Source organism: Aethalodelphis obliquidens, unplaced genomic scaffold (genome assembly GCF_003676395.1).
Source record: "Aethalodelphis obliquidens isolate GAN/ISIS:26980383/991018 unplaced genomic scaffold, ASM367639v1 scaffold19, whole genome shotgun sequence".
NCBI lineage: Eukaryota > Metazoa > Chordata > Mammalia > Artiodactyla > Delphinidae > Aethalodelphis > Aethalodelphis obliquidens.
Genome location: NW_020837963.1, coordinates 16,596,242 through 16,621,680, shown reverse-complemented (window position 1 = coordinate 16,621,680; position 25,439 = coordinate 16,596,242). Strand labels below are relative to the sequence as shown.

Below are 25,439 nucleotides of genomic sequence, written 5' to 3'. Positions count from 1 at the left end.
CTAATTCCAAGCCTAGGCTTTAGCCTAGCAGATTCTGATTTTGCAATTTTGGGAGCCCTGAGCCACCATGTAATGAGTCTGGCTCTGCTGTTCCACAGGCCCTGAGGACAGAGAGAGGCCCTAAGACTACATGGAGACTGAAGCTCAGCCATCCTTGCTGAACCCCCTACCAACCAACCAAGTGAATGCAGCAACACAAGCGACTACCAGCAAGAAGAGACGCTTAGCTGAGCAAAGATCGTGAGCAAATAAAAGAGTTATAATAAGGCTTTACGTTTTGGGGTAATTTATTATGCAGTAACAATTAAGAAAAATAAAGTATTACTAAAGCATACCTTACTAAAAATGATGATATAGTATGCTACAGCATTTTGTAGTTTGCTTCACCTAACACATGCGCTTTGTTGTTTATTAATGAAAAAATTATCAGGAAACACAAAGAAATTACTAAATAAGTGCAATCTAACACCTCTAACAAAATATCAAGAAGCACAGAATCTCTAAATTTATTTGTCCAACAGAGATTTTCCTCAGAGACTATTACTGAAATATGCTCACCACTGTAAATTATTTATTGAATGAAATGAATAAATAAATTTTGTTTTCACTTATGGGTAGCATTTTCAATTATAAGCACATTAAAATACATAATATTAGCTATCTTTCTAAATAGAAAGTGCTTTACATTTTCCAGCAAAAGAATTTTTCCCTTACCTGAATATAACACGTAAGGACTCCTGTTGCATAAATGGGGACAGTAGCTTTAGTGAGGACCCCATTTCCTGCTGAGGAATCTAAAATCACAAAAACAATTTTAAAAATCTGAGTATGCTTTAAATGTAAAGCAAAAAGTCATAAGACAAATTATATTTAAAATTACAACTGGTTACAAAGCTTACAAATAAATATTATTACTTTAAAAAATATTTTGATTAAAACACATATCCACTGGTGGTTGTGAAAATATTATACAACTTAATACTTTTCAGAGCCATTAGCATAGACAGTTTTGATAGATGGGAAAAACTTTAATAACCAAAATGAGATGCTCTACTGTTATTTGCACAGTCAGAAATCAGAGCTTTCTTTAACACTCTCCCAAGTGCCCGTATAAGCAGGTCTTCATAAATTGTCAGGTTTTCAATTTGCAGTATTCAGTAAAATGTAAAGGCACTCAGCTGAAAGGAGGCAGCCAGATATACATTTTACCTGCTTCCAGATACGAGATACTATTTAGTTTCCAGTGCTAGCCTAGTTCCAGAGCTCCTCCTGCGTCCTGTATAGGGATTTTCAGCCAGACAGAACCCTGATTGTTTTCATGGAGTAGGGAGGCTAAGTAAAGCATGGGGAGAGGGGAAAGCATCCAATCACAGGTGAGTGTCCTGTGACTACTGTAACATAAGAGATTTTCTTATGCAGCAAACGTAGATGATTTAAAAATAAAAATGTTCCAGAGGTGATATGACAGTTGCTATTTATAGTACCACAGCTCTTCACTTATTGATTTTTAGGCACTGTTTTAAGTGCTTTACATTTACTTTTATGTACTCAAACTTTTAAAAATTACTTTTTATCTATTTTTAATATGGTTTTAAATTCTTTTCAGAAAGTAGTACATAAAGAAATTGATTTGAAAAAATGTATTTAACTGTCCTGAAAGAAGTTTCAGCAAAAAAGAAAGTTCCATTTTCATATCAATTCGTATTTGAGGTTTGTTTATTCTCTTGGTAAGGGTAACTTTTTCTTTTGGGGAGTACTGATGTTGGTTTACTGTGACTATGGTAGCTGAGAGGTAAATCTGAGGCTAGGAACATAAGCTTAAGTTGAATTCACAGATACAGACTGTATATACAGTGATTATATACAATAATCACTTCCTATATGAACACTTAAATATTCACAGCTAACTAATAATTCTAAAACCTATCAGTTTCCAAAAATATATAAATATTCTTCACCAATTTATCATCAGAATTAATAATTAACTAAAGAGATAATACCAACTATTAGGTATTCCAAGCATTAACCCTTTAGAAAGCTATTAAATATAAACTTTGGGAAGCATTTGTCAAAAAAAAAATCTCATCGACATTTTCAAACTTAAAGGGAATCATTTATTCATTCTCTAACTATCTCTGAGGACAGCCCCAAATGGAGTTTTTCAGATGACTCAATTCAAATCATTAAGGTAGGACTGAGATAAGAATTACCTATACATTCAAAATCAACCAAGTTTAAAAACAAAACAGGGGGGCTATACATTTTTGTTCCTAACATTTTTCACAATTCGTTCCTAAGAAATTAGAAAAATACACATGGACATAAGATCCACACATAAAGGAGTTCTTAGGCCAGTGGTGCTACAACTACACTTCTTATGATAGATAAGTGAAAACTACGAACAGAGGGACTGGAGCTGCCCATTAAAGCCTATAGTTTCTTTAAAATCTCATGTTTCATTTAAAAAACATATATGTGTATCTTGTATTCTCTTCAATTACAATTTGTTTTAAGTTTGAAAAGTTTTAAGTAACTAATTATGAATTAGATGCTCTTTATTTTTTCCTTTTCAGTATCTCGAATATACTACTTCAACTCTCCAAGGGTACAAGTACTCAGCTTGAGAAGCTCAGCCTTAGGTCAGTTTGATTACGGTGAAGGTAGATATTTACAGTCAAATTGACAAAGATTAATCTTACTGCCACCCCATGGGAAGAATATTAGACGTGGCAGAGTTGTAAAACCAAGAATTCCGTAGTATAAATCTTCCTTTTCAATTGTACTTGCTAGTTTATTTATACACTTCACATACAATGAATAAAGTATTTTGCTGGAGTAAAGAGATTCAATTGTTTTTAAAAATAATAATGAACAAACTTACCAATATTTTCTTCAGACAGTCTTAAAATCTCCTGGAACTGAGGTTTTACCTAAGCAACCCAAAGAAAAGATCCAGAAAGTCTCAAGTTCAACGGACCAATCAATGGTTAAATAAATAAAATGTTTACTACCACTACTTATTTATTTATTTTGTTTTATAGACCGTTGATTCAAGTAGTCAAAAACATAACAATTCTTAAGAGCCATAGGAAAAAAGAAGAGTTAAGTTACTGAAAACAACACCTTTTAGAGATAAAATATTTAAAAGAATCAATTCAGGTCAGCAAGTTTTCTGAAGGGTCTTTAGTTTCCTTCACTAAATTAAAATAATTTCCAAGGTGATTTTAAGTGCTTGAAATTACTACCTCCTAAAACTGACCTTGATGTTAGAAAGGGTATTTAGGCAGATATTATATGATTAGAATTATTGAAAAAATTTGCTGTATATAAAAGGAATGAAAATGAAATTCCATTCATTTAGGGTATTCAATAAGTAACATATTCATCATGTGATATCCATTGGCTTAGGTTAGTCTTTAACTTCTTTAAAATTTAACTTTAAACATCAAGTACAGAACTTAACATTAAAATTTTAAGTTAAAGCAAATGCTTGTTTCAATTTTTTATTTTTAACATTATTGGATTTCAGATTTCAGGCCACTGAAGTCAACCACTTACTGTTAAGTGCTAAAATGAACTCCTAATTGTTTTTGTAAAAAAAGTAAAATAAATAACAGCTACTTCTTTTGGAGATGTCAAACAAATTGTGCCAAGCGTGATTACCAGTAAAATCAAATCATATTTGTTTAATAATTACATGTTAGTGAAAAATGTAAAATGATTTTGTTTCTTCTACAGTAACATCAAGCTCTGGTTTTTGTCCTCCTATTGACAGGTCAGGCATATTAATTTACAAATTCAATTTAAACTGAGATGTAGACCACTGTGAAAAGATTAATCTACAGAATCAGACTTATAGAATTAAATGACACTGAAGGAACTTCTTCATTTCACACATGGAAAGATTAAGCACAGATACATTAAATGATTTATCACAGGATACAAACATAACAGGGTCATAACCCATTTTCCGAATTCCGTCCAGTCCACTATACCAAACTGTCATGCTCTAAATGTTTCAGTAACTACAGGTTTAATAGTAAAGAGCTACACAAAATTTTTACCTTTTAAATGTCTTGATTAACATTTGATTGTAGCAATGACATCTTTTTATGTTTTTATTAGAGCTCTAAAGAACTGACTTAACAATATGCTATGAAGACAAATGGATTAACAGGATTGAAGAAGAAAGTGGGACCTAAGGACATTCCAATTTAATATCTAAAACTACAGAATAGCCTAGATAGGCAAATGTGACAGTGATTGAAATATGTAGCATTTATCTCAAGTGTCCATTCTATTCTAAGAGCTTGTATCTTGTAGCAAGTATTCTATACAAGCTGCTTTGATTCTATAATCACCTAAAGTTTTGACCAAAGCATGCTGGGCAAATGGCTGCTTCCTGAATCTGTGGTAGATGGTGAAGTACCAGAAGTACATTCAAAGAATCACAGCTGAGTTCCCTAGCTGATACTTCCTATGCTAGAAAGCTTTGAGATATCCACATGAGTAGATCTTATAACCAAATCTGGATACAAACTAAGTTTTGGCTAAATCATCTTCTGAAAATCAATAAAGAGAAGAATATTACTGACTAGAATTTTCTTTTACTATCACAGTTTTCTAAGGTATTAAAAGATAATTTGAATAAAGGAAGGGCTCACGCTTTTATTTACTCTGCTATAGCATTAATTAACACATTACATTTCTATGTCTCTTGCATATAAGAAAACATGGAATACAAGTTTTTACCTTAGTGTTTGTAAAAATTTTGCCAAATGTCCGGCAAAGGCGCCAGAAAAATCTGGAGAATTCATGGACACAGGTAGTTGAAGTAACATTAATTTTGCCAACTATTTCTATAAGCTGTGGCAACCTGAATATGAAAGGAAAGAAAAATAGGCAGGGGTACAAATAAATTATTGTTTCCTTGCCAATTTCTGAAACAATGCAAATCTAACAATATCTTCTGTTCTGCTTTTCATAGCTGGTAAAATTGGAATGCAAAGGAGTTGTTTGGAACCCTTTGCAAAGTCTTCAGTTTATATTCTATAAATTTCTTAAAATAAATTTTAACTGATTGCCATAAAATATATGGAATCTTAATGGTAGGGTTCTAAGTATGGAGTTAATGAGACTCAAATCAATGGAGCTGATATTTCATACAAGAGCTTGGCTAACATGGCATTATCCACTTTAGCCTCAAAAATGAAAAGTCTGGATGTAGTTTAAAATCCATCACCACTTGTAGACAATAAGGCAGCAGATAGGTCTTCTGACATAATACAGCAGCACCATCTTCATAGATAAATAACTACGTATCTAGTAGTATAAATCTCCTCTCCTAAAGAAATTTACCATAGATGATGCCAAGTTATGTTTTGCTATTTTTTTTAAATATTTTATTATATTTTGTCCCTCAGTGCCCAGGCTAAATATAGTGAGCTACCTTTCATTCAACTGATTGAGATGTACCAAATGAATACGGAGATGGTAACTTACAATTGATTGACAACCCATAGTAAACTTTCCCAGCCTGTTGTACCCTCGTGTTCCAGCTGGTAATCATAAAGTTGTAGCAGTACTGCCAATTGCTCACGACTTCCAATAATAGTAGACACATCTTGAAGAGGCGACATAGGCCGAGGGAACCTAGTCACTATAAAAATTAGAAGCAAAATAAATCACATAGAAAATGACAGTTTGGAAAGTTAGCTATTCTGTCAAAAGAAAAGTAAGGTTCTGCCTCCTAATATTTATTTAGCTTATTATAGACTTTAAATATAAAACTAAAATATATTAATTAAACCATTTTTAGAAAAAAATGAAATACAGTTGATCCCTGTACAATCAGGGGTTAATCTGCCTACAACTTACAGTCGGCCCTCTGTATCAGAGGTTCTTCCACATCCACAAATTCAACCAACCACAGACCATGTAGTACTATAGCATTAACTATTGAAAAGTATTCACATATAAGTGGACGTGTACAGTTCAAACTCCTGTTGTTTAAGGATCAACTGTAAATTTTTGTCATATGTGAACAAATTTAGCAAATCTCAAAAATTAGGATTTTATGAGACTAAATAACTAGTAAATGAATATTGTAATGAAAGAGCTTGCCAGTGAAGAGTAAAATTTCACTTAAATTAAAATTGGCCACAAAATAAGATCTCAGCTAAAATATGGATTTGAATCTGGTTTTAAAAAAATAGAAATACTTGTAATTCCACCAGACTGTTTATGTCAAAAACTAATAACTATGATAAAATATTTCCTTCAGGCAGCAAGAAACTAATAGGTTGACAGCAGGGAAAAACTGTTTAATACCAGAGAATAATGACCTAAAATACATTAAAACTTGAGCTGAACAGGCTTCTTAAGTATTTAATCTCCAATATTAAATGATTTATTTAAAAAATGTTCCATAGTTTGATAAACATTAAGTTACTATAAAGTGTTAAAACCAGTGACCAGTAAGATAAAGCAAAATTATCATTAAAAAATGTATTATAAATATTATAACCAGAGTCTCATGTATATACTTTAAAAGTTTTGGGGGAAAAACTGAAAAAATTACTTTTAAAATTATGTAAATAAAACATGAATATACACTAGTATACTGTAAAATTTGAACACATCAATAAAATCTATGATTCTACAGATCATAATTAGATTCCAGGTTATTAAAGAACAGGTCTTAGATGGCTGTTAAGTGAGTAATGCTACCAACAGCTCATTAACTGTTGAACAGAAATTCCTAATGGCCTAGCAACTCCTGCATAGAGGTTAACACCCTAAAAAGACACAATTAAGGATGCAGCATTTTCTCAAAACATATTAATGGTGTAATGATAATTATTAAACTTAAGAAAACATGAAATAACTTTAAAAGTGCTCAAAGACAAAATTAAGATGGTATTGTCCTCCTATGCTGCCCAAGGCTTTTAACAATATCTTAAGTACAGATAAAGGTTATCCCTTGCTAGCTGAAGTCACCTATTTGATATCATAATACACACACAAACAAACAAATAAATGAATTTAGGTAACATGGTATCCCATACTATCTGAGGTTTCTGCTTGAGTTGTCATTATCTCAACCTAGGAATCAAATAGATTTGGATGGTGAGGGATATCTGTACTTCATACTTCTATATTGTTGAAGCATATCTGATAATTTCAAAAAGGATTATATCATATTGGTCACAATCTGCGATACTATGATGGAATGTATCAATATATTATTCCTTCAAAAATACTGACAAATTATTGAATAATAGTGGAACAGTTAAAAGTAAATCAGATAATGTCAAGATTTATTACAGGCAAAGTGAGGTCCAAAGATTTAAAGCTAGGTCCAACAGAAGCAAAACAATGTCAAGAAATAAGCAATTACTTGGATAACTCAGTTCTAACAGATAAGCAATCAGAATGGTTCAGGGATCTCAAAACATTATTCTATTTAAAAAGATTTTAAAAAATTTAAGCATCTAACTTGTAACCATACAGAAGAGTCCCCAGAATGCCATTTTAATAGGTATTTTATTGTCAAAAAATTACCACAATTATTCAAATCCAGCAAAATAACAACTGTTATGACTCTTCAATGTATTTCCCTCTCACTAGAATGTAAGCTCTTCATGGCAGAGATATTTGTCTGTTTTGTTTATGAGTGTATCCCAAGTGTTTAAAATAGTGCCTGACATAAATATTAGCTAGTGCTCTGGAATTTTCATAATGTAAAAGAAAACTATTAAATCTTCACTTGTAATAAACTGTATCCCAAATTATACAGATGTACATACAGATAGACACAGAGACATAGATATATAGATAGACTATATATATAGATAGATCTCTCTCTATATATAGATATATAAGGATATAATATTTCCTCATTTATAATAAATGTATTATAACCTACATGTGAGAATAATAACATTAACATTTACAGTTACTATTAAAAGTCAGAGGGTCAAATTAAGTCAATAAGAACTTAAAAGATTATTTTTGGCATGATAAAGACATAATCACAAGGAAAGGTCACATAAACTTCAGAAGGAATATGTTCAGGATGGTAAAGTAGTTTTAAAAATTTTCTATCTAATCTCTAACATGTGCTTGGCACGCAATAGGTGACATTTAAGAATTATTTGCTAAATGAATGAATGATAGCAAGTGCTGTGGGTTGAACTGTGTCTCCCTTAAAAATTTATATGTTGAAGTCCGAACCCCTAGAACCTCAGAATGTGACCTTATTTGGAAATATTGTTGTTGCAGATATAATTAGATAAGATGAAGTCATACTGGAATAGCGTGGACTTCTAATGCAATATAACTGATCTTATAAAAGGGAAATTTGGACCGAGACAAGTGCATGTGTGTGCACACACACACACGGAGAACGGAATGTGAAGGTGAAGGCAGAGACTGGGGTGATGTACCTACAAGCCAAAGAACACCAGAGATTGCCAGCAAACCACCAGAAGCGAGGAGAGAGGCATCAAACAGCTTTTCCCTCACAGCCTTCAGAAGGAACCAACCCTACTGACACCTTGATCTCAGACTTCGAGAGAGTTCACTTCAGAACTGTTAAACAATAAATATCTGCTGTTAAAGTACTAAGTTTATGGTACTTCGTTATGCTGGCCCCAGCAGAACAATACAGCAAGATAGAAAGAAAAAGAGAGGGAATTAGAAAGACAGGAAAGTCCCTAGGCAGATGAAGTGTCTTAATGAGTGAAGGGGTAGAACCTAAAGTAGCCAGCTGTGAGCGCTTTATGAAGATTTATCTTAAAAGTTTGAATTTTCATTCTCCTCAATATCATTAAAAAATATTAAACTAACTCTACCCCATCCATTCTCAATTTTCGAAGTAAAACTGGCATTCTAACAGTATACACCACTTTTATGCTGTGCTTTGTGTATTCTTGGACACACTGCTTCATATCCCAAAGATTATAGGTAGCCCTGTTTACTTTACATGAAAACTATAATTCTAAAAACACTGTGTGTTGATTTTCTCAATGTTATAATTCTTTTGTCTATCAGAAGCCCGTAAGAGACACGGCTAATTCACAAATCTGAAAAAGCTGCAAAGGAATCTCATACATAGTAATAACTTGTCTGTAGCCGTTTATCCTGGGGGTTAGGTGCAGTGGGGCTACCACGTACCATGGATCAAAGGTCACTTACTAGTTAGCTAGACTTTGAGCTAAGAAAATACTGGCTCTTGCTATCAATTTCATGTATTTCTGAAAATAAATCATATTCTTTTTTTGGAAAAAAAAGAAACTGTGCTGCATATGCTTATATTCCTATCAAGGACATAGCAGGAAAGAGTAATTACATTTACCTTCCCCTACTGAAAATAAGATGAAATAGCTGGGGAAGAAAAAATATAAAGAAAGTGGAAATGAAAAGCTTCATAAACTGGTCCTGGTAACTATTAATTCAGCTCTATTAATGAAAGAAAACGCTTATTTCTGTCTTATAACACTGAAAAAAAGGCTATAATAAAAGGCTCTAGATTAAGAATGGAAAGAAAGTACAAATATTATAAAATACTACCACGAGGCTTATCCATAAAAGATGAAGCCATATAGTTCACCCCAGATATCATACAATCTACGACCATGCAGTTCCACATGTATAATACATTTTAGTAATTATGCTGTCATATAAAGTGACTTTTACATTTTTAATCAGAAACGATTCTTTGGAAAGCTAAGCTGTTAATATTCTACATCTTCCTCCCATAATTTAAGTTCAGTACCTTCTATCTGTGGCACTTCACCATGAAGCTTGGCTTTGCTGGAGAAAGGTGCGTTCTGTAGCACTAATGCAAAGAGAGATGGGATCAAGGACTGCAAGGCAGACAGATACATGTGGAGCTTATGTTCATCCAGCCCGTGCTCTCCTTCCTGAAATATAAGGAGGTGAAAGCTAACTTTAGACTTCTGAAGTTATGTATTTATGATGTTCTTCCTTTCCGTGGCAAACAATAAGACATTTAAGGACATGTATGTTAGACTCAAAGCATCACACCTAATGGAGATGACCATGAATCTTTTCTGAATTTCTCTGAGTATGAGAAAATGTGAAGTACTAAGGCATTGTGGAAGTAATAGAATCTTTTGTATGGAAAACTTTAGGGTGAACATCAGTCATTTCATTTGTATGGAACTTCTTTTAAAGGTCTTTTTCTTTTAAGAGGGTCTTATCTTTTGACATTTTATAAGTCAGGTTAAAGAAATTAAAGTGAGCCACAGGAATCATTTTAAACGCTCAACTGCTAAACGAGCAGGAGTACTTGCTATTCCTAACTTCTTTTATAGATTTGGTGACAACTGTATTTGCCAGCATTGGAAGCACTTTAAAATAATTCAATGTATAGATAAAATGTAGGAGAAGAAATGTCAAAAGAAAACAAAAGAAAGAGATAACAGAAAAAAAAAAGAGTAAAAGGATCACTATGGTACACAGAAACCAAATATTAAAGTGAAAAACAGAATCATTAGAGAGGAAAGCATTTATTGCTGTTCAAATCCACTTGAGATGTCATTACTATATTATAAATAACAACTGTGTCAGAAATATCAGATATGTTAGTTTTTTACTATCAAGTTCTAAATTAGTTAATTTCTTCATGTAAGAATTACCTTGTGTGCTGAATACTGCAGCTATGTTTAGCAACAATGTGGAATTAGCTGTGTTATGAAATCGAACTAAAAAAAAAAAAACAGGTACAGGGCTTCCCTGGTGGTGCAGTGGTTAAGAATCTGCCTGCCAGTGCAGGAGAAGCGGGTTTGAGCCCTGGTTCGGGAAGATTCCCACATGCCGCGGAGCAACTAAGCCTGTGTGCCACAACTACAGAGCCTGTGCTCTAAAGCCCGCAAGGCACAACTACTGAGCCGGCGTGCTGCAACTACTGAAGCCCGCACGCCTAGAGCCTGTGCCCCGTAACGAGAGAAGCCACCACAATGAGAAGCCTACGCACTGCACGAAGAGTAGCCCTGGCTCGCTGCAACTAGAGAAAAGCTCGCGCGCAGCAAGGAAGACCCAATGCAGCCAAAAATAAATAAATAAAATTTTATAAAACCCCAAAAAACAAAAAAACCAGGTACGGATAATTCTCAGATAGAAGGAATGCAAATATTAAAAAAAAAATACTTAAAAAAATTCCCTAGGTTTCATAAAAAGGAGTACTTCAGTATAGTCTATTTATAGTTTTCTTAACACCCATTTTGAAATTTATAGAAAAAATAGCCCAATTTTTAAATTAAATGAATACACGTGTATACATATAAGACTACAGAGTAGTTAAAATACATTATGTTAAGAGCCTTTAAAATCTGGGGGTAAAAAGGGCAAGAGTTTGGTTTTAGAGACTGATATCAGATCCTGGTTCTGTCATTTGACAGCTTTGGGACCCTGAGCAAATTACTTTAACACTCAGTTTCCACACAAAAAACAAAATATAATTCAAATGGTTATAAGAATGAAATAACATACTTTATAAAGTATCTACCTTAATGGTACATAATCAATACGCATTAAAGAAATGTTTTTCTTCTAGACTTTAAAAGAGACTTTTAATACAAAAATTAGAACAAGAAGTTTCTATTGTTTCTTCAACTTTTCTTCAATTCTTTTACTTGGGAAGAATGGAAAGTTCCCTTTAAAAAGTCAGGACGTGAACTACTGCAGTGAAAAAAAGGTAACGCATTTTGACACTGTATAAATAAGAAAACTTTAGAGACTCATATTTTAGTTATCTCTGCATTCTGGGAACTGATGCTGACACTTTATCTAAAATATTTAAGTCTTCAGAAGAGGCTAGGAAGAGGTAGCACTGTGAATAGTATACGAGTTAGTGCCACAAAGGTGCTATTTTAGCTAAAAAAAGGCAGACCATGCTCTTTCTCCTCTAGCTTCAGTCAAGCAAAACTTCCTCAAATCTTCCTTGGCTCCAGACCAACAGAGTCTTTAACAGGTAGTTAATTAGAATGTTCGCTAAGTGGTACTTTCTGTCTTTGTTCCCCCAACATTCTCTCAAGATGCCTTAGAACACACCTTTTAAATTTCTATTAACTATATAAATAAAGGAAGTATTTACCCTGAGAAGTTTTTCAATCTTGTTCAGCAATGTAGGTATAAGATGAGACTGTAAATTTCCAAGTTCTGTAGTCCAGGCAGCATAAGCTGGTAAAAATACTTGATGTGTTGCACTAACTACTCTTTCTGAGGGGTCACCCAAGGCTGACAGCAACAGTTCAAAACCCTGCCAAAAGGAAATAGGCAAAATGTAGATTAAAAAAAAAAAAACCTAAAAAACATAATAATATGTAATAAATATACACTGCAGTACATGTAGCAGACATTTTAAGCAAGAAAGAAAACCATTCATAATCCTATCCTTCCCAATTTCTTTAAAGAAAAATGTCATTTATCCGTTGATGGGAAAACCAAAGAGAAAGGGTGGTAACATGGCATGCTTGTTGCCAATTTACCGCCAGAAAGCTGTGTCAGATACTATAAATGAATCAAAGCATCTCCTCCTTGAAATAGCAGAACTGAAACCAGGCAGCCAACTTCAACTGGTTAAAGTTGACACGTCTGCCATCCCTACTATAGATTATAGGATATCTGAATCAGAGATCTGGAATATTATACTATTTGGAATTTTATAATGAAATAAATGGGATTCGTTCTGAAAAACATACCTGTTGATATTTGTCTGGATCATCAATGTATCCCATAATGATACCGAGGCTTTTGATCACAGCTTCTCTTACCAAATCTGCCTTATCTTCCATTAACATCTGTTGCAACATTGAAAGAACCAAGGAGCTACGGATTTCTTTCTGAAAATAAACAGGAACATGTTTTACTATTTATTTACACTAGCAGCAGAAAAGGATAGAAAATAATGAGATATCCATGTATTCAAAATCTAGATTAAATATATATTAACATGTTGCTATGTTTGCTTCAAGTCCTCATTTTTGAAAGACATAAGACATTAGAGATACAGCTGAAATATCACTCTTCTCCACCCTCTCCCCCTTCCTCCAACTCCCTCTCTAAAGATAACATCTACCCTGAACTTGGTATTAATCATCTCCCAGCATATTTTTGTATTTTTACTAAATATGTGTCAATCCCTCAAACCTTTACAGTGCCCTTTTGGCCAATCAACAGTCAACACTCTGCTATAAACAGACAATGACTCTTCTACCACTACCTGTACAACTCAGATAAGAGCACTGACAGTCATAACAATAGGAGGGATTACAAAAATCACTCTGGTAAGCAAAACATTTGCCTGGGGTAGGAGTGTGGAAACATAAAATCCTGGTGTTCTGTTTTCTGAAGAACTGAGAAAAAATATTAAAACAGGATGATGAAACATGAGAGTAAACTTTAAAAGTGCTTAAAAAACTGTGTTGATATTTTCAGATGCTATTCAATATAATGTCAACCACTGTTGTGTCTTAATTTCACACAATTTTTTCCCCATGGTTTTAGCCTAATTAATGTCTGAGGTTAGAATAAAGTGTTATTGTTATACAAATTCTTGCCCTTCCTTCTCTTTTTTTGTACCATTATTGTAAGTTGACAAATTTATAAAATTCTTTAAACTTGTTTAAGTTACTTTTACATATAATAGTTAAAATAAAAGGATATGATCATTTTCATAAATTTACAGTGTGATCTGGTATGCAAAGCAAAGTCTTAAAAGACATTTTTAAATGACCTAGCTTTTGTTTTGACTTTTAGAGACAAAAATATATGTAAGTTTAGCAAATTTTGGTTACATTTAGGTCGGTGAATATGCCTTTTGGTACAGCCTTGTTTATTTATCCTTTAGGCTAAAATTGCTCCCCCCAATTTTTTTTAAAGTGTATTAAAAGGGCTTTTTGGTTAATATCAGCACAGGCAAAAGGACAGAGGTGAGTAAACTTCAGCTGGGTATTTGCTTTGCAATGATCTAGCCTGAGGTCAACTGTGGCAGTTAGTTTCAGTATGCTAAGGGAACCCACAGGACAAGTCAGGATGCTTTACTCCATTTAAGCCATGACCACACTGAGGTTTTACTGTTACCAGTTACAGTGGGGAACAAGAAAGGAGGTCCATGTAGGAAACATTAAGTCCATTATTAATACTGCTTAGCATTCTAGTACTAGGAGCAGTGTGGAACAGTTTCCTTCTTCTTTGATAGCATGTGATGTTCATCTCTGTCTTGGAACAATAAATAATAGGATGCTCAAACTCACTCATGTATCACAACAATAAGATAATTTTCTCTTAAAAGATAGGCAAACATTAAAAATAAAGTGATTATGCCCAGTTGAAGTATGGTAAGATAAGAACTCCAACGCACTGTTGACAGGAGTACAATCTGTGCTATCTTGGTTGGGGGCAATTTAACACTGTCAAAATTAAAAATGCAAATGTTAAAAGCAGCAAGAAACACAGGTATTAATGGTTTGTGAAATTTAAAAATGAAGATTCCCTTGTGTACATTTTTAAATTTCACATACTGTTAATATCTCTGTATTTTGCTTCTTTTAACACACAGAGTAATTAATTCTGGGTAAGAAAAATTTAAAGGATGTAAAAATGCAAGCTGGTAATATGCATAAATTTTTATTCTCTGTAAGTATTAATTAAAAATCATTACCCAAAGATGTAATCTTTGGGGATAATGACTAGGGTCAGGGAAGTCTTTGACTTTCATTTTATTCTTTTCTATACTGCATGAAAATTTATTTTTAACAAAATAAAAAAAATGTTACTGGGAGTGAGACTATGAATTATTCTTTATATTCTTCTGAATAAAAAACCAAAATTTTTATTTATTTTTAAAATTTATTTTATTTATTATTTTTGGCTGTGTTGGGTCTTCGTTACGGTGCGTGGGCTTCTCATTGTGGTGGCTTCTCCTGTTGTGGGCCACAGGCTCTAGACGTGTGGGCTTCAGTAGTTGCAGCACATGGGCTCAGTAGTTGTGGCTCGCGGGCTCCAGAGCACAGGCTCGGTAGTTGTGGCACATGGGCTTTGTTGCTCCGCGGCATGTGGGATCTTCCTGGACCAGGGATCGAACCCGTGTCCCCTGCATTGGCAGGTGGATTCTCAACCACTGGGCCACCAGGGAAGCCCCAAAATTTTACTTTTTAAAAAGACAATTGACTATTGGTTTCTCACTCTTCACCAAAGATTATGAGGTAACAGTAAATGCAACATAAACAGCTCCTGTATTATACAATTCCAATTTTTGTACCCCTTTAAAAGAACAATCTTACAGAAAGGACCCTTTAAGGCAGGGGTCAGCAAACTTTCTGTAATGGGCCAGATGGTATATACTCTTGGCTTTGGGGCCAAAAAGTCTCTGTTGCAGCTATTCAGCTCTGCTGTTGCAGTGTGATAGCGGACACAGACAATACACAACAAATGGGTGTGCTTGTGTACCAATAAAAGTTTATTTATAAAAACAGGCTGTGGACTAGATTTGGTTCCAGGCTGTATTTTGTCAAGTTCTGCTTTAAACTATCGTTGTTTAAATTAAAATAATTTTTGATGTCACCTCATTTCTCTACCCCTTCTAAGCCCTTGACCTATGGGAAGATACCTAAAAGGGGCACAACAGTGCAGTGGTCCTCAATCTTTTGGTGGCAGGATTCCTTTAGTCATTTAAAAATTAATGAGCACCTCAAACAGCTTTTGTTTGGGTGGGTAATATCTATTGACATTTATCATATCAGAAATAAAATAAGAGAAATTAAAAATGATTAATCATTAAAAACAATAAACTCATTAAAGGTTAACATGAATAATGAAATTATAATTTTAATGAAAATAATCAAAAAATTAGTGAGAAGAATGGTGTTGTTTTATATTTTGTGCAAATCTCATTGATGTCTGACTTAAAAGAAGATAGATCCTCTTAACTGCTCAGCATTCAACTGTGTTATACTGTTTTGGTTGAAGTATTTGAGAAAATCTGGCCTCACACAGACATATAATTGAAAAAGCGAGAGGTATTTTCATAGCCTCTTCTGATGAGAATAGAAGCTGTCAAGCTCACAGTGGTGAATACAAGTTTTCCAAAATTCTTGTTCTCACTTATAAGTTCCAGTTTTATCACTGGCAATGAATGCTGTCTACTGGTTTTCCTTGAAATGATAGGTTCCATTTCATTCATTTTCATGAAAATGTCTGTCAAAATCCCAAGTTTGAATAACCACAGCTTTTTTTAGTGGTCTGTCAACTAAAACTGGTTTAGCTTACAACTCGAGTGCTTTTCCTGAAAAGCCATCATAGTTCAGAATGCAGCAAAAGGGCTTGATATGAGTATCTTCCATTTTATTACACAGAATATTAAAATGATGCATACTTAGGGTCAAAATTTAGTAGAATTAATAATTTTACTGATTCACTAAGCTTATTTTTAAGTGAAACTGACTTTTTCTGCGAGTGCATGGCAGTGAAGAATACAATCATTATCTGTCTATTTGGGTGTCACTGCCTTGATCAGTGCTAATGCACTGGCATTGTTGCCCATTACAGCTTTTGCACTAACAGTGTAAATGTCAACACAGAGAAAAAGTCAAAAAATGTTTCAATATTCTCATGAAAATAATTTTCATCTCATGGGACCCCCAGGGTCCTCAGACCACACTTTGAGAATTGCTGATGAGGTTTAATATATTTATACTCATGCAAAATCAATGGTTAATGTACCTATCTGTCTGCAGTGCCATATGGTGTCAATGTGAGCCTTCTCTTTTTGGCTCATCTTTTTCCTTTGTTAGGACAGAATTTGGATTCAACTGTATAATTAGACACCTGAAAAAAAGGTTTCTCTATTGTTACAAAAGGAAGAAAAAGGTTTTTAAGAAAAAATTACAATTCTTACAGGAAGGTAAGGTGCCAGTGCTCCACAAGATTCCGCCACAAGCAATCTTCTTTCTGGGTATTTGTGATTAATCTAGAGTAAAAAATAAATAAATCAAGCATAAACAACATACCCTCCCTTTCTCCAATAGAGAATTATTTTTCACCATAAATCCTGTTAGGAATGCAATAAAGCTTCTTTCTTTTCCACTTCGGGGATCCCTATACCTGGATCAGGATTAAGGGAATCAGGGAGAGCCTAAAAAATGAGGTCAGAGGGGTTACCTGTTAAAGAGAAAGAAGATAAAGCAAAGATGAAAATATGGCAAGGTGTCTAGAGATTGTGGGCTTGCCCAAGACTAAGCTTTCCTTAGGATGTCAGGAGCAACCTTCTCCTTCTCTAGCAGCATTAGTATATTTTTAAATTTGGAAAACCCAGCTTCTAGATATTTACTGATACAGTCTACAATATGTGCCAGGAATGATTCCTCAGTCCTCTTTTTTTACCTCAGGGATTAGGACGTAAATTAATCGATGATTTAACCAGAGCCCTTGACCGGTGTTATGATTTTGTTTTTAAAGTAAGCAGATGTCAATTCATTCCTGTTTGCATATGCAAGATGATGGGGTTTTGCTATATTGTAATGACTACACTGAACCATAACAAAAAATAACAAAAACAAAAAAAATGACACATACTGGGTTTTGTTCCCATATGTCTTCTTCATAGAATATAAATCTTTCTTTGACTGGAAAAGAAGTGTATCTGTTCTCATATTCCCATATGAAAAGGTGACATAATTCATTAATGTATTGGATGCCTAAAATTAAGAAAAGAAATTATGTAGCAATCTATTGGGCAACAAACTGGAGGTAGGCGGCTAGATAGATCACCAATAACCATGTTTATTCAGGTTACAGAAGAGGTGGTGGTAGAGACGTTGGTAACTGACATCTCTGAATAAAATTTAATCCAGAAATAGTAACCTCAAAACAAAATGGTTTCAATGTCATAGTATGCAATATGTAAACTTCGATTTTACTTTCCTTTAGTCTAGCAAAATGAGTCTCAAAATTAAATGTACACACAACAATCAACTGTATTCCTATATATTGGCGATAAACAAAGAGAAAATTAAAAAAATTCTATTTACAATAGTATTAAAAAGAATAAAATACTCAGGAATAAATTTTAAAAGTGCATAAGTGATATTCTGAAAACTATAAAACATTACTGAAAGAAATTTTAAAAGACCTAAATAAACGGAAAGACATCCTAAAATTCATGGATTGAAAGGCTATTAGGATGGCAACATTCTCCAAATTGATCTACAGATTCAACACAATCCCTATAAAATTTCAGCTGGCTTCTTTGCAGAAACTGACAGGTTGATCTTAAAATTCATACAGAAATTCAAGGGACCCAGAATACCTAAAACAATCTTGAAGTACAAGAACCAATTCAAGGGGTTGGGGTTTCTTTGGGGGGTGATAAAATTCTTCTAAAATTGACTGTGGTGATGGTTGTGTAGCTCTGTGACTACAAAAACCACTGAATTGTACAGTTTAAATAGATGAATTGTATGCTCTCTGAATTACATCTCAATAAAAGTTAAAAGAAGAAAATGGAAAAAACTATTTTAAAATTGCATATACATATGTATAACTGTACGGAATTGTAAATTCAAAGTTGTATATGTTGTTTCCAAGTTAATTTGACTTTTCAGTGGTTACAGCCTAACCCTAAATTAGTATGCACTATAATCTCTAGATGACATATGGATTGTCAGAGATAATATGGATATATATAATGTTCCCTTTTAAATAATGAATCTAGATATGACTCCACTAAATTCTAAAGAAAAAAATGAATACTCAAAGAAAATGGGAACAGAATTCTAAAAGACCATAAACTTTAGCGATATTCCAGAGGCTAATAATTTTTCTTAAGAATAAGTGACAAAGCTAGTATAAATAAGGCCATGCAATTTGTCTTCATAAGTAAGAAATCCATCTTTTTAAGATGGAAGAATAAGTTACTTAATGACCTAAATATGGAATCTAGAAAGTCAAAGATTCTGAGTTCTAGCGAGGACTGGAATATTACAATTCAACATAAAACCAGAAGTATTCTTAGTAAATAGTGAGTTGAAATATAAATATATATAAACCTCCTACATCAAAGGTTTACACTTTATATTCTGTATATACTTGTAATATATACAAGTATACAATATATACAGATACGATTTCTATTATCTACCTACCTACCTACATATACACACAGCCTCTTGCTTTCCCTTGAACTCATTAGTTTGTATATTTTTCATATTTTGTATCTCACTTGATTCAGATCCTTGAACTCAGGAATTTTTGTATTTTGTCTCATTGGATTCAGATTCTTGTCTAAACATCCCTTTCTCAGAGATCCCTTCTCTGACCACCCTTTCTAAAACAGTACTCCCTATCACTCTCTAACCCTTAGCCTACCTTTTTTTTTCTTCATAGTTTATAAATTACAAGACATCATTTCATTTATTTGTTTACTCTTACCTCTCCACTAGGATGTCATTGTCTTTTATTCACCACTGTATCCCTAGTGACTACAACAGTACCTGGCAGTGGAAATAGTGTTAAGTATTTGTTGGAAGAACGAATAAAGCAAAGCATCCCAGAGCTTTCTTAAGGACTATTAAATCACTGTGCTGGGTTATAGAAACAGTAGCATAATTTATATCCCTCATATTTCCTAATAGCATTTTTAAAAGATAATATGAACATTTATAATAAATTAGAATACAATAGCTAGGGAAAACCCAGTACAGTTATTTACCTGTTCCCAACACTGTGGTAAAAGTTCAGCTTCTACACGTGTTGGGCCAACATGACGTGCAAATGCCACACAACCTGTCAGTATCATTTGCCTGAAAGATAATACAGATGAATAAAGATTCGTATTTGCATAGAAAGCACAACTAGGACAAAGGGTTAAAAAGAGTCAGCTCTAATTAACATGAAGTACAATATTTTTGTACAATTTGTACAATATTTTTGTACAAATTCAACTTTTCACAATGGACGGGCTGCCACCATCCAGCAGTGGCAAAACCATTTGTGAGAGATGTTATGAAGGGATTCTCTACTGGTGTGAAGCTGAATCTCATAACCTCCTAAATTAACTTCCCACATATACATTCTGAGATTATAATATGTTTAAAGCTTCAGTTTCTAATGAATTTCAGTTTCTAGCTACTAAAACAATCAGTGATTATTTTCCCAGTATTTCTATAATTAAAAACTACGATGTCATATTAGTAAAATGATATTTCTTTTTTTATTTAAAAAAATTTAAAATTTTTATTGAAGTATAGCTGATTTAAACTTATTTATTTATTTATTTTTAGTTGCATTGGGTCTTTGTTGCTGCGCATGGGCTTTCTCTAGTTGCGGCGAGTGGGGGCTGCTCTTCGTTGTGGCGCGCAGGCTTCTCACTGCGGTGGCTTCTCTTATTGCGGAGCACGGGCTCTAGGTGCAGGGCTTCAGTAGTCATGGCTCCCGCACTCTAGAGCACAGGCTCAGTACTTGCGGTGCACGGGTTTAGTTGCTCCGTGGCATGTGGGATCTTCCCGGACCAGGGCTCCGACCCGTGTCCCCTGCATTGGCAGGTGGGTTCTTAACCACTGAGCCACCAGGGAAGCCCAAAATGATATTTCTTAAATGAGAATTTTTGGTATTGCACCCAAGATAACTGGTAGGCAGCTTCTGACGTGGCTCCTAATGAGGTCCATCTCCTGATATTCATGCCCTTGAGTAATCCCATCTCCTTGAGTGTAGACTGGACCCAATGATTTGCTTCTAATGAAAAGAATAATGGCCAAAGTGATGGTATGTCACTTAGGAGATCAGATTACAAAAGCCTGTGATATCAATCTTGTTAGACACTCTCTTCTGCCTTCTCAGCTGGCAGGCTTTGATGAAGACACTGCCATGTTGGACAGTTTCATGTGGCTAGAAACTAAAGGCAACTTCTGGCCAAAAGCCAGTGAGGAACCGAGGCCCCCAGTCCAAAGATCCATAAGAAGCTGAATCCTGTCAACAACAAAGCTTAGAAGCAAATCCTTCCCCCATGGACCTTGAGGTGGCTGTAGCCGCAGCCAACACCTTGACTACAGCTTTATAAGAGACCCTGAAGAAGAAGACCCAGATAAATTGACCCATATAAACTGTGTTATTTTAAACCACTTTCTTTTGGGGTAATTTGTTATGAAATAATATACAAATAACTAATGTGATAATTTCATTTGAATTGATAGATTTATAATTTAAATTTTTAAATAAGATTTTTCACTCTTCAGAATGAAGTTCCATTTAAAATGACTCTGAAAGGCAGAATTGCAAGTTTTTTTACTTTTGATTGACTATGACTTCGAAACAGTAAAACCTGATTAAAAAAAAAAAGTATGTTTTCCATAGATGTTTCAAAGTAGCCAACTTTAAGGAAAACCAAAATAGAATGTTTAATTCATACTAATTATAAAAGCCCAGGCATTACTCATTGCTATTTCTCAAAATACATCAATTTTTTTTTTTTTTAAATACATCAATTTAACTTAAACTGAATAATGACCTTACATTTCTATTTAGTTCAGCCAAGTTAGCTACAACTGTTCTCTCAGGCTGAGGAGAATAATAACAGACAAAAAGCATCTGGACAATGAGAAGGGAAATGTTGAGCCAATAGGTCTTCATTGTATATTGCAGCTTCTCCTCACCATAACCTTGTAATTTTTATCTATCTGATTTCCCTTTATATCATTGTCTTCTATGCCTGTTTCTCAACTTTTCTTTTGTTTTTCTATTTTCTCCTACTTTAGGAAGGCAAATAAAGTGAATAAAAGAAAAATAGAAAAAGAAATTCCCAAGCTTTAAGACAACATGTTAGCTGCCTGTTCCCACTGAAAATTTCCAAATGTCTGATCATTTTTACCCCCATAGTATATTAAAATAATGAGAAGTCATATATGTAGGTTCTAGAAAAATCTGATAATTATAGTAAATGAACTTTGGTGAAATTTAAGCATTTCAAACACACATAAGAAGTATATACTTATATAAGAGCTTCATGTAAAATGACTTTAAATAATGAGTCACCATCACTATACTAAAGATGTACAAACTTGTTCAAAAAATGTTAGTCCCCTCAAAACAAACTACTTAGTCAGCAGAGTTAAGATTCAAAATTCTAAAAAACAGGACAGTTTTGAAATACATTTGAAAACAGAAAAGATCAGACGGTCTACAGGTTATTAACAGCACTGGAAACAGGCTCCTGTGATAGTAAAAATAAACACTGTTTTTACTTGTAGAAAATCATAGGATAGGAATTATTTGACACAGTTAGAAATATGGTGTTAGTTATGGCTGTTAGCATAGAACTGCCAAAATGCACTACTATCGCTCATAAAATTAAGTTTCTCTTAGGATGCAAGGAAGCTTGAGATTCATTAAGTAAAGTAACAACTGATTATATGTCAAACATATCATGCTAACTTAAAATTTTTGCTTTGTTAGTTATTCATATATATAGTTAATAAACTGATTAGTTTATTTTAATAAATAACTTTGTTTCTGTAAGGTGAAAGATTTAAGTGTGGAAATGAGTGTTTAAATCCTGACATATCTTGACCTGAAGTAAGGCTATAGGTACTTTTGGCCACCAGGCGGCAGCTGTTAGCTCTACATGCAGAGTCTATGAAAACAGGCTATGTAGAACTAGAGGTTGCCTTGCAAATCTAAAAATGACAATGTAATAAGTGGTATTTAATTGTTAACTAAGTTACCAAGATAGGGAATAGTATTTTTCAAGGAGAAAATAAAATATTAATTTTCCTATATAGCACCATCGAATTGTCCTTGGAAAATTTTCAGTTTGCAATGAATGGAACTTGATTGAATTTCCCTTATTTCCATTTGACTAGCATGTAGATTAATCTTGACTGGACCCTGGAAAAACATGTTTCTCTGCTTGCTCAGGTATATTTTGGTAAGGGTAGGAAAGAGATATATGCTTATAGAGTTTTAAAGTCTACATGACTTTTTATTCTCATAGTGGAGAGATTCCTTGTGTTTAAAATTTTGAGCTTCATTTGTCTTATGGTTCACTTTTATGATTTTCCAACATTCTCAGAAGAGGTAAAAACTGTAACAGTCAGTAAAACAAGTACTGAAATTATATAAAGTTACCTAATCATAATGTATAATTCTATTTTTTGCAAAAGTATAAGCAAAAATTATTTCTTTATTAAGATAGAAAATTACTATGTAGAAAAACATTTCAATAGCTCAATCTTATCCAACTGGTGCTTAGTCTACCTACCCATCCACCGAGATGTTTCGTTCACAGTCACACTTGCACAGCTTCACCTAGTATTTAAAGGTCTTACCTTCTGAGGCAGACCTCTATCACTGTTGCTTGATCAAAACGCATTCCCCTTTCTTCCAGAAAGTCTCTCGATGTGTGGCCCATCCCCCCACCACCATCAGGTATAACTCATTTCCCCGTTCAGGCATCCTTGATTGTGGGTATTTGACTCAGGACTAACCAAAACACTGTATCCCTTTAGCCACACAGAAACTGCTTTACAGATAGCTCAGTGATGCAGACATTCATATATTAAATATTTTATTTCTTGTAAAGCATAACCATGAAGAGGCCATGCTGTATCTAGTTCATCTGTGGGGAAAAGGGGAAATATTTAGCTCCTGGAAATCAAATGTGAAAGATAAAAGCAAAGAAATATTGGAATTAGAAATCCAAAGGTAACTAACACAAAAGTGTACAAATTCAACACGAGTAGTTGGAATGACAAGAATGAAAACACTGCAGGGCACTGTGAACAAGGTCAGTGTTTCCTCTGTTTATTAAAATAGATATTAGAAAGAAAAGATGGCATTTATATTAAAATGCTAATCATGATGCCAAATTAATAAGTCAACATTATATTTATTTACCAAAGAAGTGGTCATACCCACCTTTGCTCATCATCTGGTCTCTTGATCAAATTGAAAAGTATGTGGAGAAGCTGATCTCTCTCTTTAGGCTCAGGATGCAGGCAGGCTGTACACAATATGAGGGGGATCAACTCCTAAAGAAATATGAAGGTGGAAAAAGTCAAAGTAAAAATGCATTGCAGAATATTCTTTTTTTCCCCAATGTATTCTTAAATGGACATTTAAAATGAAATAAACCTCAGCGTATATAGGAGCAAATTTTAACTTTGTAAGGCTGATAATTCAAGAGAAAACACTGAAACATATATTTTTATGTTGGTTGTGCAGAAGATGCAGATCACAACGTAATAAAGTAACTTAAAATTCAAATAACCTTGTTTTCTTATCCAATACTTCCCAAGGGTCTATTAGTTTTTAAACTAAATAACATTCTATCTTACTATAAGCTGATATAGTAGTTTTAATTTTGTGGGTTTTTTGGGGTTTTTTTTTGTTTGTTTCTTTGCGGTACGCGGGCCTCTCACTGTTGTGGCCTCCCCCGTTGCGGAGCACAGGCTCCGGACGCGCAGGCCCAGCGGCCATGGCTCACGGGCCCAGCTGCTCTGTGGCATGTGGGATCTTCCTGGACCGGAGCAAGAACCCATGTCCCCTGCATCGGCAGGCGGACTCTCAACCACTGCACCACCAGGGAAGTCCAGTAGTTTTAATTTTGAAAGTGTTTTTAAACAAACACTTGCAGAAGTTAACTATACTTTAAAACTTAAAATGATAACAGAAAATAAAGACAACTCGTCCCACTTCCATAAGCACAATATAATCTTTCTTAAGATTAGATATAATTAATAATTTTGTAACCTTAGCACCTAACCTAGTGGCTAATTTTAAAGACCATTTCCACAGGTGTTGAATGCTCTCAGTACAACTACAAAATGTTAGTAGAAATGCTTTATGCTGAAATGAAAATTTTTAACAATATTTTGTTTGTTGCACTTTCAACATGCAGAGGTAAATTCAATATTTTCAAGGAAAGTAATAGACAAAAGTTTATTTCTCTCTTCCAAAGAATTATTTGAAAAATAAAGTTGTTTCCCATTTTAATTAAATTAAGACTAAATTCTAAAATATATTCAAAGGATATTAATGTTTTTCATTTTTGGAATAGATTTTCAAATCTAATGAAATAAAAGTCCAAAAGTGATAAAATATTTTTGGAGAGAAATCCTCTAACTTACTTTGCAGATATTTTAAAGAAATCACTATGATGTAATAAAAAGGGTAGAATGATTACTCCCATTTCTTTTTCCCATCTGCCTCCCTACCCACCAAAAAGTACTAGCAGATTTAAAATAGGAATTGATCACTGCATACTAATACATGGTACCTTGAAGAAAAGTCTACACTGTAGGAGAAGTATCTTCCTATTTTGAAGATGCTCCCTTAGAAACAGATGATACGCTTTTTAGAGGAGTTGAGACTGAAACTTAAAGGCGTGACTAGAAGTCCTTTCCATTATTTCTAACATCTTT

The 25,439-nt window shown here is 33.8% G+C and overlaps 1 protein-coding gene across 6 annotated transcripts in view; it reads right to left on the bottom strand.

Moving 5' to 3' along the window:
• RELCH (RAB11 binding and LisH domain, coiled-coil and HEAT repeat containing) overlaps positions 1–25,439 on the bottom strand; it is a 120,785-nt gene that overhangs the window by 31,535 nt on the left and 63,811 nt on the right. For all 6 annotated transcript variants that reach the window (XR_003435293.1, XM_027118694.1, XM_027118691.1 and 3 more), the window contains exons 11-20: positions 23,935–24,047; positions 19,736–19,826; positions 16,925–16,996; positions 12,729–12,869; positions 12,122–12,286; positions 9,779–9,926; positions 5,503–5,659; positions 4,753–4,876; positions 2,882–2,930; positions 715–794 (exon numbers count right to left, since the gene is read on the bottom strand). Coding sequence is in view for 5 of the 6 variants with exons in the window: in XM_027118694.1 (XP_026974495.1) it covers positions 715–794; positions 2,882–2,930; positions 4,753–4,876; positions 5,503–5,659; positions 9,779–9,926; positions 12,122–12,286; positions 12,729–12,869; positions 16,925–16,996; positions 19,736–19,826; positions 23,935–24,047 (1,140 nt within the window). In the remaining variant the exon portion in view is untranslated. The remainder of the gene's footprint in view (positions 1–714; positions 795–2,881; positions 2,931–4,752; positions 4,877–5,502; positions 5,660–9,778; positions 9,927–12,121; positions 12,287–12,728; positions 12,870–16,924; positions 16,997–19,735; positions 19,827–23,934; positions 24,048–25,439) is intronic.